This window comes from Chanodichthys erythropterus, chromosome 2, assembly GCF_024489055.1.
Source record: "Chanodichthys erythropterus isolate Z2021 chromosome 2, ASM2448905v1, whole genome shotgun sequence".
NCBI lineage: Eukaryota > Metazoa > Chordata > Actinopteri > Cypriniformes > Xenocyprididae > Chanodichthys > Chanodichthys erythropterus.
In genome coordinates this window covers 24,927,796-24,940,859 of record NC_090222.1, presented here as the reverse complement: position 1 = coordinate 24,940,859, position 13,064 = coordinate 24,927,796, and the positions used below count along the sequence as shown (strand labels likewise).

Sequence of the window (13,064 nt, the reverse complement as noted above, 5' to 3'; positions counted from 1 at the left end):
AAAAAAAATGCATATTAATAAACTGATGATAGATTCATATTCTAATAATTAAATGAACAATCTGATATTACTGCAACAAAGTATACTATAAACATTCACGCTTCCATACATCTCCTAGTATTGTAGTGCTACCCACTACAATGTAAGGCATGTGTAGTGTTACCCAGCATGCTCTGGCTGGGTGAGTTCTGACCAGGTTTCAGTCCAGTTACTTGCAGAGACTGTAAAATTATGTGAAATGGATTTGTAAGTGCATTCTTTGTTAGTAATAAAACCAGAACTGTGAGTAATATTGCATGTTGTGGATGTGAATTACCATTGTTGAGTTCTCTAGTCCCAGAAGTTTAATTTTCTATGTATTATTTTGTAATATCATAAATACATATTATTTGAGAAATTGTTGGATGTCACAGGGTGCTTTTGTAATATATTTTATTGATGAAATATCATGTGATAGAGCCCCATTGTAAACCTGTAAAACAATGTAGCCAGCTGGAAATTTCATGCTAATCTTAGCATGCTAAATTGCATTACTCTCTCCACTTTGCTTTTCATAACAAGTGATTATGACCTTAATGGTGTATTTAGCTTGTTGTTTTACCAGTTTTAATATCTTTGCATATAATGGTGTATTTAGCTTGTTGTTTTGACCAGTTTTAATATCTTTGCATATCTTTACCCACATTCCCATTGTCCAAAGATGCTATGCTACTAGCTACTTGTTTATACTGAAATAACAATTTCGCCATGTTCCTTCAACAGAGCTATACAAACTAATGCGTGTGCTGGAATGAATAATGGTTTTAAGGTAGTCTTTAAGTAAAATGAGAGCTGAATGAGTGTGCTGAATATGTGTGTTTTGAGAGCAAAAACAGCCATATTCCGCTGCACATGAATGGAGCATGAAAAGCTCTCTTTATTTATAGTCCTCTCCCTGGAGCAAAAAAAAAAAAAAAAAACTGAGAGATCGCCCATGTGCCCTCGCTGGCAAGCAGCGTGGCGACATGGCATCCAAGAAGAAACCAGCATAAACCAGCCTGTACAGGAGAATATCTTCTTTTCTGTAGGGCAGATGTGAGCTTATAAACATGATTAGAGCAATCGTTAGGAAACCTGACCAATTTATTGCCAATGATGGAAATTTTTCACATTTTTCTTTACAAAAAGTAAATCACCCTTAACTTGAAGCATTATCATTACAAGACAATTTGCTAATAATGTTGAACAGTCTAATAACAAGCCAGACTTTAGCCACCAAATAACAGATTTAGCTAAATGTGTTAAAGTGTTTTGCATTAGAATCATTCCAAATGGACCCTATTTATCATTCCTAATGGATAAAATCAAGTCTTGCCCTACATTTTTATTACAACTCTGAAGTGCATAAAATCTTAAATCATAAAATCTGCATAAAATGTTGTCACACTTTTGCTTCCAAAAATCATTTTTTAATCTTTTCTCCAAAAAGACTAAAAACAGAAATCTTTTGGAGAGAAGATTAATCAATATTTTAGGGAGCAAAAGTGTTGACATCATGTTTTGATAATTTATATATAGGTTTTGTGCACCTGTATTTATTTAGGGATGCACCAGTATTAGAAACCTGGCCAATGCTGATAAGTCAATAGTTATTTTCATTTTAAAGGGATAGTTCACCCAAAAATTACAATTATCCCATGATATACTCACCCTCAAGCCAGGTGCATAAGACTATCTTCTTTCAGACAAACGCAGTCAGAGTTAGATTAAAATATATCCTGGCTCTTCCAAGCTTTATAATGGTAGTGAATGGTGCTTGAGATTTTAAAGCCCAAAAAAGTGCATTCATCCATTATAAATGTAATCCACGTGGCTCCAGGGGGTTAATAAAAGGCCTTCTGAAAACGAAGCGATGTTTTTTTGTAAGAAATATATCCGTATTTATAAACTATAATAACTAGCTTCTGGCAATGGCCATACGCAAGACGAGTTCTGGCAGAAGAGTGACCTCTGGCCATTATAGAGTGACCACTACCATTATAAAGCTTGGAAGAGAAAGTATATTTTTTAATAGAACTCAAATTGTGTTTGTCTGAAAGAAGATAGTCATATACACCTACAAAAAAATGCTGGGTTAAAAACAAACCAAGTTGTTTGCAACCGATTACGTTGTTTCAACCAACGTGCTGGGCAGTTTTATTTAAAAATTACTATATGGCTGGCTTAAAATGAACCTAAAAGGTTGGAAATTAAAAATTAGACACATAATTACTAGAGGCAACAATAATAATCAAAAGGTGAACATTTAATAATGAGCAATTTAATAAATGTTTATTGTTTAATTATTCATTCATTAAACTTATTAATAAATGTTCATTTATTAAACATGATAAATGTTAATTTCCAACATACTTTGGGTTTCCAACAATACAGTAATTTTTAAACAATAGTTGAGTTAAATAAAACTACCCAGCAGGTTGGGCAAACATTTAACCCAACCGCTGGGTTAAAATAACACAATCACTGGGTTTGTCCATTTTCAACCCAACTTGGGTTGTTTTTAACCCACCATTATTTAGAGTGTAGGATGGCTTGAGGGTAAGGAAATCATAGGATAATTTTCAACTATCCCTTTAATGCCAATAACCGATAAATTAATTTGTGTAAATAAACTAAAAATACAAATACTATAAAACACAAAAAATTTATCATTTTTAAATGCTACAAGTGAATTTAGGCAATAAGCATCACAGCATTATAATATGCAGTATGAAAAATAGATATTAATTTTGAGACTTGCTAAAGATTGTTTAACAGTGTTAATAAATTGTTAATGTTTTTAAAGATTATCTTTAAATGAGCGATTAAGGCAAAGGTGTAAAAATGTAAAAATAGAAGGAATAAGTATAAACAATTAAATCCAATATCGAACAATAAATTAAACCAATGGGCATGTATATATATCATACACCCCTACCTGTATTATTTTTTTTGAATGTGTATAACACTTACTTACTCTGAACTGTGTCACTGTACAGAAGCAAAATGGCTTGCAGACACATTTTATGTTGACTGAGCATCTCGACATCAGATAATCATGAATGTGCTATTATAATCTCAGTGCTCTATTTTACCTCTCCAAACTAATCTGTAGTCCCTTGACCGATTCTAACCCCCTTCCCCCTTTGAAAAACCTAATCTCAATCTCCAGCATGACACGTATAATCTCAATGTGTTTGACTTCTCTAATGTAAGGATCAGTGTGGCTTAATCTCTAATGGCAGACCTGGTCAAGATCCTTGCACCCTGCTCTGTCTCTTAAAGGCTCCTGGGGGCCTGGCAGACAGATTACACAGGAAACACATCTCTCTTGCATTATTCATGGAACAGCGGTGTACTAACAGCACCCATTGATGCCATGTACACTACTGCCAGTGTGATTGTAGCCTGATTAACCAGGCGACAAATTTAGCACTTTCACCACTAAGCAAACAGCATTACGAACATCTGTGCAATGAATGGACAGAAGAGCATCTCTCTCGCTACACTCAAGTGCAAATATGTGCGTGTGCTTGTAAGAGCAGCATAAATGACTCATTTCAAAGTTTTAAATTAGCACAAACAATGACTAATGTGCAATGAATAATACAGCTTCAAGGACGCAGTGACCTCTAAGTCAGCTATGCGGGGGGAAGGGTGCTGGTAAAATGGGAATTGGCAGAATATAAGAATAGAGGGAGGTCTTAGTATGGTTTTTGTGGGGGTGTCCCTGTCCAAGGTGCTGAAAACACTCTGCCGGCCACTATGCTTTGTAGTGATTGGCCGAAAGCCACATTTTAATACTGTGACCTCACAGCAATGCTGATTTCTCTTGCTGAGTGACATCAGTGCAGCACCAGCTTTCGCTCTCTTACTTTCACACACTGCAGACAGAGTATCGCCAACGTTGCACCATTTGATTTGTAGTTGCTGAAAGAGATGGACAGAAAGGGAGAGCTAGAACGAGACAGACAGGCAAAGATAAAAAGATGAAAAAGAGAAGGCTAGAGTGAGACTGATTCACAGAGACACACTGAAAAATTAATCTTATCCAGGATGCATTATTCTCTCCTGAATAATGTGCCGTATTTAAATGTATTTTGTAAGCTAATGTAAGTTTTACACTTATTAAGCTATAAGAGAAGCTCCTTAAATCAGCACGTTGGTTTAAATGACACCCTGGTGGCATCAACAGCCTCTTCATTTTTCTTGTGACACTCAGATGAATAATTTCCTTCTCCTTATGTCTGTCCCGTTTAGCTGTGAGTCAGCTCCCTATGGGCCTTTAGAGAAAATCTTTATCATTATACTGCTGATGTTTGAAACTCAAGTGTGAGTTGGAGCTTGACACTCTGCCCAGTTTGTAGGACCCCACAAGGCCATTCTACCCTCAGTCACTAAAAATAGCATCAACAAAGACGAACCAGATGCCTATGAATATGTTTCATTCCTTAATGGTTTGAGTCATCTATAAATATACATACTACAGCGAACATGAATCCAATTATAGATGCTAAACAAAGCAAACAAAATATCTAATCAGCTGCCAATGCAAACAATATCATGTTTTCATTTAATTCAGATAATTCAGCATCCTAACATTGCTAACATTTGCAGAATTTTTGGCTTAAAAATGCTGTAATAACAGTTCAACAGCACATGGACTTTTCCCGGTTTGTATTACTCCAATTTTTGCGCTTTTCTGTCAGTCTATGCATTAGTGGTGGTGATGGTTTAGTGACTCTTTCTGTAGGTTGTATCAATACACCAGTACATGGTGACAAGTGATTGTCTTTATTGGAATCATTCAATCAATCGATTTGTTTAAAAGCTGAATCATTTGGGAAAGAAATAGTTGGCTGGCTGCATCCGAAATCGCATACTCTCTTGGGTAGGTACTTATTTGAATAAGCAATTACTTCGCAACCGCTAAAAAAGTATGTTCTATATAGTATGAATGTAATCTAGATGTATTCGCCATGTTGTCATTATCATGTGACTACCAGTGTCAGTTGCATCGCTTCACTGCCATTCACAAATCCTCTTCCGTGGCCTCATGGGATAGCAGAGTGTCCATCATATGCACACTTCAGAATCTCATTGGGAAAAGTAGGGCATCCAGGAATGTTTTGCAACCTGGTCTCATAGGAAAGATGCACCTGTGGGAACGTTTTCGCGAGTCGCCAAAATACGTACCAATGCGTACATATCACTGCAGTTTCCAACAGAAATGAATGCTAAAACAGTAAAATGGCAATCGCTTTTAATCGTTTTCATACACAGTTACGGGGTCAGATTATGGATTAATAAAGACTCATTTTCACGTCTCCTTGCACAATATTACGTTACGAGTTTAAAATGCTTTTTTACCAAAGTAATATATTTTGGATTTTGCATTGCTTAAACAGCTCCATATGTTTCGTTTTTCTGACACAACAAGCTTGCTTGGTAGCTCAGCTGATACAGAGTTGTACTTAAGACGAGGAAGCCTTTGGTACGAATCTCGTGAAAGGCGAGTCATGGTAAAAGAGCTCAAAGAGAGATCTAAACAAGCTAAAATGGCACGATTATGGAGATTTTTATGTCACATTTGCTTTTTTTAACACTATCTGGTAGGTTTAGGTGTAGCGTTGGTGGTACGTTATTTTAAAACACAATGGAGTGCAAATTTCAAATCAGAACTGCGGTGATTCATATAAGAACCAACATCATAAAAACGTACCATATTCATGTTTATTTGTTCCGGAAAAAAAAAAAAAAAAAAAAATGAACACGCTTTTAGCGCCACTTAGTGGACATTTCACATCAAAACTGCAGCGATATGTACATATTGGTACGTATTTTGCGACTCGCGAAAACTTTACCACAAGTACGTTTTTCTAATGAGACTGGGTTGACATTTTGCCTACTCTTGTATGAGTACTGGGAATTAGGATATACTTCTTTTTAGACATACAGTATCGAACAATAAATTAAACCAATGGGCATTCCCTATTACTATATAGTAGGGAAATATGCGACATTGGATGCACTGACGTACTGAGTCGTTGAATCATTCACTCGATTTGTTCACAAACACTGGCTGTGTCCGAATGCTTCGGCAGCTGACTTGTTTCCACGCTGCCCTATCAAGCAATGACTTTGCAGGCAGCATTTGCGCACAAAGGTACCAGCATAACAGTTTAATGATCTACAGCAAAATAGAGAGTGTTTTGGTGATAACCAAGTAAATATTTAATTATTATTTAATTATATCAATTTCTCGCTAGAAATGACATCAAAAGTGGAAAAAAGTTGGCTAAAAATGTACATTTACAGAAACTGACCACCAACCACAAATTTGAGATTTTGAGATATCTAAGCCAATGAAGGACACATCTATGCTGCCTTAAAAAAATCGACCACATGAAGGTACAGTCAAAGAATTTATTCAGACACCTTGAACATTTCATTCATTAGTACACTTTAATCACTTTAGTTTAAAAAATGGTAATAAAATATGACAAGATCTCAGAGTTAAACTGTGTCAGAAAAAACAAATCTTAATTATGTCAGATAACACTTAAGCAAAACATGGTCAGGTCAAAGTGTCTGAATAATTTTTGGTTCCAAATTTATATAAATTTTACAAGTAGTCCAATGTATGAAGAATTTTTGGGTATAATATGTCACAGTTTACTTTATTTTGCTATCCTCACTTACATAAATTAACTATAGTGTCCTTCACCCACTCAAACATATCAAAAATGTCTGAATAATTTTTGGTTTGACTGTAGCTCAGTAGACAGGATGTGACACAATCATTGGATTGATTGGATTGACACAATCATTGAAGTTTGTAATGGTGCGGTCATATTAGAGAAATTGACAATTGTCATTTGTCATGTAGCAATGTTTGAAGCAAAGCTCACAACGGAGTCAATTTCAAACAGCTTTTTGTTGGTCAATATGGCGAATTTGAATGAACTGCATAATCTGCGTGGGGAAATGTTTCGCCCTCTAATGAAATTCTCCATTGCATGGATTCCTATTGAAATGAGTGGATTTCAACTGCGAAAATTTGGTAAACAACAATCAGTGGAACATCAATAGTTAATGCAATGAACTACACCCGTGGTTACTGCTAGCACAACTATGTGAATTTGAGGGGAAATTGCTTGATGCATCCACTAAAATCACCATGGGACCAGTTGGAAAGACATACTTGCAAGGTAGTTTTTTGTAGAAGTGAGAAAAGCTCTAGCATAATTTTTTTGTTTGCAGATGCTATATATCCCATTATCTAATCCAGTGACACTCAAGACAATTTTAGTGTCACTTTAATGCTATTATACCATTTGGATCATGGCTCCTGCTGCTTCTGATTTCCTTTAATGAGGAAGACAGTACCAAACACCTGATACAATTAAGCCTTTAGCAAACCTGATATATTTTTAAAAAAAAAAAAAAAAAAAAAAAAAAAAAACTAACAAAAATCTGTGCAGGTTCCCAGTCACAGGACATAAAATTGATACAATGTTTAAAACAAAAAGTTGAAAAAATGTTGTTGTTTGAAACAAAAAGTTTCTTTATCAGAGACGTTTCCTCTGAGTAGGAAAGGGAAGCAGTGCATCCTCAAAAACTGAATGAGAATATACTCCACAGTACAAAAATAAAATGCAAACTGAATTAAATATGTGTATAAATGTGTATAAATCACTAATTTTCAAGCAAACAGCACCAGTAAAGTTACATTGGGAAGCAGCATCTCTCTCGCCTCCTCTGAGCCCACTGAGTTTTAACAGACCCCCTACAGCGTGCGGCAGGTTTGGTGATGGGTAATTGAGAATGAATGTCCCCATGAAAGTCATGTTGTCTGAATGAATAATTGTGTTAATGTGATGATTAATTAAAAAGTAAGCAAACAACTCACTTAGATATCACAGCTTAAAGGTGCCATCGAACGTTTTTTACAAGATGTAATATAAGTCAAAGGTGTCCCCTGAATGTGTCTGTGAAGTTTCAGCTCAAAATAATAACTTTTTTAACTGCCTATTTTGGGGCATCATTAACTATGCACTGATTCATGCTGCTGGCCCTTTAATTGCTCGCGCTCTCCGCCCCCCCAGAGCTCTTGACTCTATTGTTGCATAAAGTTTACACAGCTAACATAACCCTCAAAATGGATCTTTACAAAGTGTTCGTCATGCAGCATGTCTAATCGCGTAAGTATGGTATTTATTTGGATGTTTACATTTGATTCTGAATGAGTTTGATAGTGCTCCGTAGCTAAAGCTAACATTACACACTGTTGGAGAGATTTAAAAAGAATGAAGTTGTGTTTATGAATTATACAGACTGCAAGTGTTTAATAATGAAAATAGTGACGGCTCTTGTCTCCGTGAATACAGTAAGAAATGATGGTAACTTTAACCACATTTAACAGTACATTAGCAACATGCTAACGAAACATTTAGAAAGACAATTTACAAATATCACTAAAAATATCATTTTATCATTGATCATGTCAGTTATTATCGCTCCATCTGCCATTTTTCGCTATTGTCCTTGCTTGCTTACCTAGTCTGATGGTTCAGCTGTTCACATCCAGACGTTAATACTGGCTGCCCTTGTGTAATGCATTGAACATGGGCTGGCATATGCAAATATTGGGGACGTACATATTAATGATCCTGACTGTTGCGTAACAGTCGGTGTTATGTTGAGATTCGCCTGTTCTTCGGAGGTCTTTTAAACAAATGAGATTTATATAAGGAAGAAACAATGATTGAGACTCACTGTATGTAATTTCCATGTACTGAACTCTTGTTATTCAAGTATGGCGAGGTAAATTCAATTTTCAGTTTGATGGCACCTTTAATGTCACATCACATTCAAACTTGAAATACTTAGATACACAATCTGTGAGGGGTTTTAGTGAGCAATCTGATTGGGGAAATAAATTTGTTACTGCATTCTTAGTTATTGTTTTGAAATAAATGTAAAAATGCTTAAAAAGCACCAACTTGATGTGAAATATACTTTTTTTTTAATAAATAGAACATTAATTGCACTGTTAATGTAAAAATATATTATATAACTGTATTGGTTGTTTTCTTGGTAGTGTAAGTAATGTTTATTTATTTAACCTGAAAAATGTGTCAACATTAAGTGTAACTGCAACATGAATTTACATTTAAAAAAGTACATTTTTAAACATCTTTATGCACCAATTCAGCAGCACAATCCACCTAGCAGGTCTGCTGCTCAAACTGAGACTCTCCTGTTTCCCTTTAATAATTATGTTATATCTATGTAGCAAAATGCAAGTTGATTTCATTATGTTCGTTTTCTGATTTTGTTTTATAAATATCAAAAAACTGAAGATGACAATTATGTACACATAAGATATGAAAACTCAAGACAAGCGACACTATGTTACTGAAATGATTGTACAATCCAAAATGGGAGGTGAACTAATGAGTCAGCACATTAAAGAGATTGCTGGCATGTCGACTGAATGCTGAACGCTGCATACAAAATAATACTGAATGGCTTAAAACTATAAATAAACTAAATAAATATTCAGCACAGGCAGATCACATGGATAGAAACCAAAGAAAAGCTTTTCAACCATGTGAATTTGCCCTAAGCTTTGCAGTTGAATTGCTTATCTCTGCATTAATTGGCGTGTTCTGATTACCCATGCTCCTCTGAGACAGATGTGGGTGTGTCACAGTGCTTAGGAGCTTGGGACACCTGCCACAAACAGAGACCTTTTGTGATGCTGATCAGGACAGTTTGAAAGCCATTGATTTAAGAGCCCATACAGAAACACAATGTGCCAAATATCAAAGAGACAGTGTTTAAATTTCAACATGAGCCAATTTTAAAAGCTTTTCAAATACTATATTTACTTTCAATATCACATGCACTTTAATACACAATGTTTGTTGAATTTTGCAGATTGTCTATTCTGTGTCCAATTTCTACCAATTCATTTTACTACTAGTAGAGGTCTGAGTAAACAATGCATATTTGTCAGTCTGTATTTTGTTCTACATGACACACAATAAGACACTGAGTTTTAAACTTTCATAGAATATCAAAAGGGGTCTAAAGTCGCCGGTATCAAATGCTCCACGTAATGTTGTTGGTGACATCCTCACCTTTGACCTATGAATGAGGCATGTATAATTCAGCAGAGGTGAATCTGAGAGGCAATGAAAGTGTACTGGGGCTGCCGAAACAATACCAGGCCACATGCTGCTCAACCTCATCTGGAGGTTGATTACTTTAGCCTTCGAATACACTTCCTATTATGCTATCAACATTGAGTAACGTACAGTAAACTTACAGTTAGTAGACAAAAGGTTGCAGATTACATTGTTTAAATACCTTGACATTTTCTCTCTCTCTCTCTCTCTCTATATATATAGTTGTATGAAAACAGTTACATTTATCTATCTAGCGAGCTATATTGCTGAAAATCTATATTGTCCAACCTATATTGCACATGCTAGATAGATAGATAAATAGATGAATGTGTTAAGTGATATGTATGTAGCCAATATGTAAATTTTATAGATACTGTAGCGTACTCTGTGTTGATATATCGCTTAAAATGTCTATATATCCTTACGTTTCATATATATACAGATTATTTGTATGAAAATGTATTCAATTTCATACCAAATAAATGGCTTTCCAAACAAATTACTTGGAAGAGTGTGATAAATAGTCTGTTCTGTTTCCTTTCAGGCCATACAGTGGACGGAAGCCATGTTCTCTGTTCATTCTGGTGTCTCTCTGCTTAGTGACAGACACACTGTGAAATGAGGGCCCATTAGTCACAGAGCAATTGCATATCTCCATTCCACAATACTGACAGTAAAACAGCACTACAGGCCTTTCTAACCAATCCAATCCAGTGGTATTTGATGACCTTTGAGGAGCCACTGCATGAACATGATGGGCAAAGTGTATAGGTGAGAACAGATGGTGTAGGTATATTTGATAGACATAAACAAGGCAAAGAAAGGTGTAATTTTAACCAGAACCAACTTACATTCGAGATGTTTCTTTTTAGGTCCCATCACCTCGTGCGTGGTCGCTTTACACACCGCACGAGCCACCTCGGATCCCGTGAGGCTGTACTGCGCCGCGGCGATGCGGTCCGTCAAAGTCTGGCCCGACATCTTTCTTCTCTCGCGGAATCAAACGCCTTTATTCCCGTATAAAGAGACGCGTCGAGTAGCTCCAAAGCGTCCAAAGGATGGGGCCCTTTAAAATGGACTCTCGACCACAATTTGCGATATTAATATTATGTTATTTTTATCAAAACCAAGCTTAGATGAAGTCTTTACCATGGATGATGAGCAAAGGACATACCTAAGGCAATACTAAAACATACAGAGCGAGACTCCGTGTTTACTATAATATAAATTTCAGGTCAACGCCTGCGCTGTGTATTCCCCTCGTGGGGATGCGGAGCATACAAGAGATGCGTAACGAGTATTTCAACCACAAACAGTTATTAAAAAAAGAGAAAACGGTGAGCTTGAATGTTATAAAAGACTAATTTAATAAAGTCCTGAAAGATATTCCTCGTTATTTCCACTTTGTATTGGAGGAGGCTGTTAACGAATGATGCTCGGCTCGAACAGTCGTCCTTCTCTCCTCCTCCAGATCAAGGATTAATCTTCCCGACAAACCCCGCTGGATGTGCAGTCACCCAAACCTTCAAACTGCTTGCGTTGTTCTCCTCATCTCTAAAAAAACGCTCGCCTTACTTTTCATCCACCCTGTGGCTATGTCCAGTTTCGGACAATTACGGAACAAGGAAGATGAAACGCAGCGATAACGGGAAGCCGCGGTCCCTGCTGGACTCAATATTTATTTATTTGTCTTATCACTCCGCCCCCACGCATGAGTCAGGTCACACGTCATTAAAACCCAGATTGCGTTTTACTATCTAAGTGAGCTGTTTTATCGCTATGGTAACTAAAGGTGGGGATTTTGATTTCTCTTTTTGGAGGATCGAATCTTTTCAGTCGATTCACCAAAAAATTCAGTTCAGTGGCTGTTATCTGTGATTCAAATTTAAGTTTCTATAAGGGACTATTCAAGAATGTTCAAGCATCATCATTTTCAAGTTTCTCTACTGCTTTTTGACTTTTATTAGGCTATAAACACAGCTTAAGAGACAAATTAAGTAATAAATAAGAGACTAATTAAAGTGTTAGTTCACCCAAAAATGAAAATTGTTATTAATTACTCACCATCATGTCGTTACACACCCGTAAGACCTTCGTTCATCTTAGGAACATAAATTAAGATATTTTTTATAAAATTCCGATGGCTCAGTGAGGCCTCCATTGCCAGCAATAACACAATTTTTCAATGCCCATAAAGCTACTAAAAACATATTTAAAACAGTTCATGTGACTACAGTGGTTCAACTTTAATATTATAAAGCGAAGAAAATACTTTTTGTGTGCCAAAAATAACAAAATAACGACTTTATTCCACAATATCTAGTGATTTCAAAACGAGCTTCGAAGCTTTACGAATCATTTGTTTCGAATCAGTGGTTCACAGAGCGCCAAAATCCCATGATTTCTGTAAACGAGGATTTGTTACGTCATCAGTGTTTTGAACTGAAGCTTCAATAGTTCATGTGACTCTGGCAGTTTGATACACGCTCCGAACCATTGATTCGAAACAAAAGATTCGTAAAGCTTCGATGCTATGAAGTAGTGTTTTGAAATCGCCCGTCACTAGACATTGTTGAATAAAGTCGCTATTTTGTTATTTTTGGCGCACAAAAAAGTTCTCATCGCTTTATAATATTAAGATTCAACCACTTAGTCACATTGTTTAAATGTTTTTAGTAGCTTTCTGGGCATTGATAAAGGAGTGCTATTGCTGGCAATGCAGGCCTTACTGCCATCGGATTTTATCCAAAAATATCTCAATTTATATTCCATGAAGATGAACGAAGGTCTTACGGGTGTAGAATGACATGAGGATGAGTAATTAATAACATAATTTTAATTTTTTGGGTG

At 36.0% G+C, this 13,064-nt stretch overlaps 1 protein-coding gene across 1 annotated transcript in view; it reads right to left on the bottom strand.

Moving 5' to 3' along the window:
- The window catches only part of snap91a (synaptosome associated protein 91a), a 66,403-nt gene extending 54,498 nt beyond the window's left edge, over nt 1-11,905 (bottom strand). The window contains exon 1 of the mRNA XM_067406031.1: nt 11,066-11,905. Coding sequence (XP_067262132.1) covers nt 11,066-11,195 — 130 coding nt within the window. The 5' untranslated portion in view covers nt 11,196-11,905. The remainder of the gene's footprint in view (nt 1-11,065) is intronic.
- Nucleotides 11,906-13,064: the final 1,159 nt, after the last annotated feature.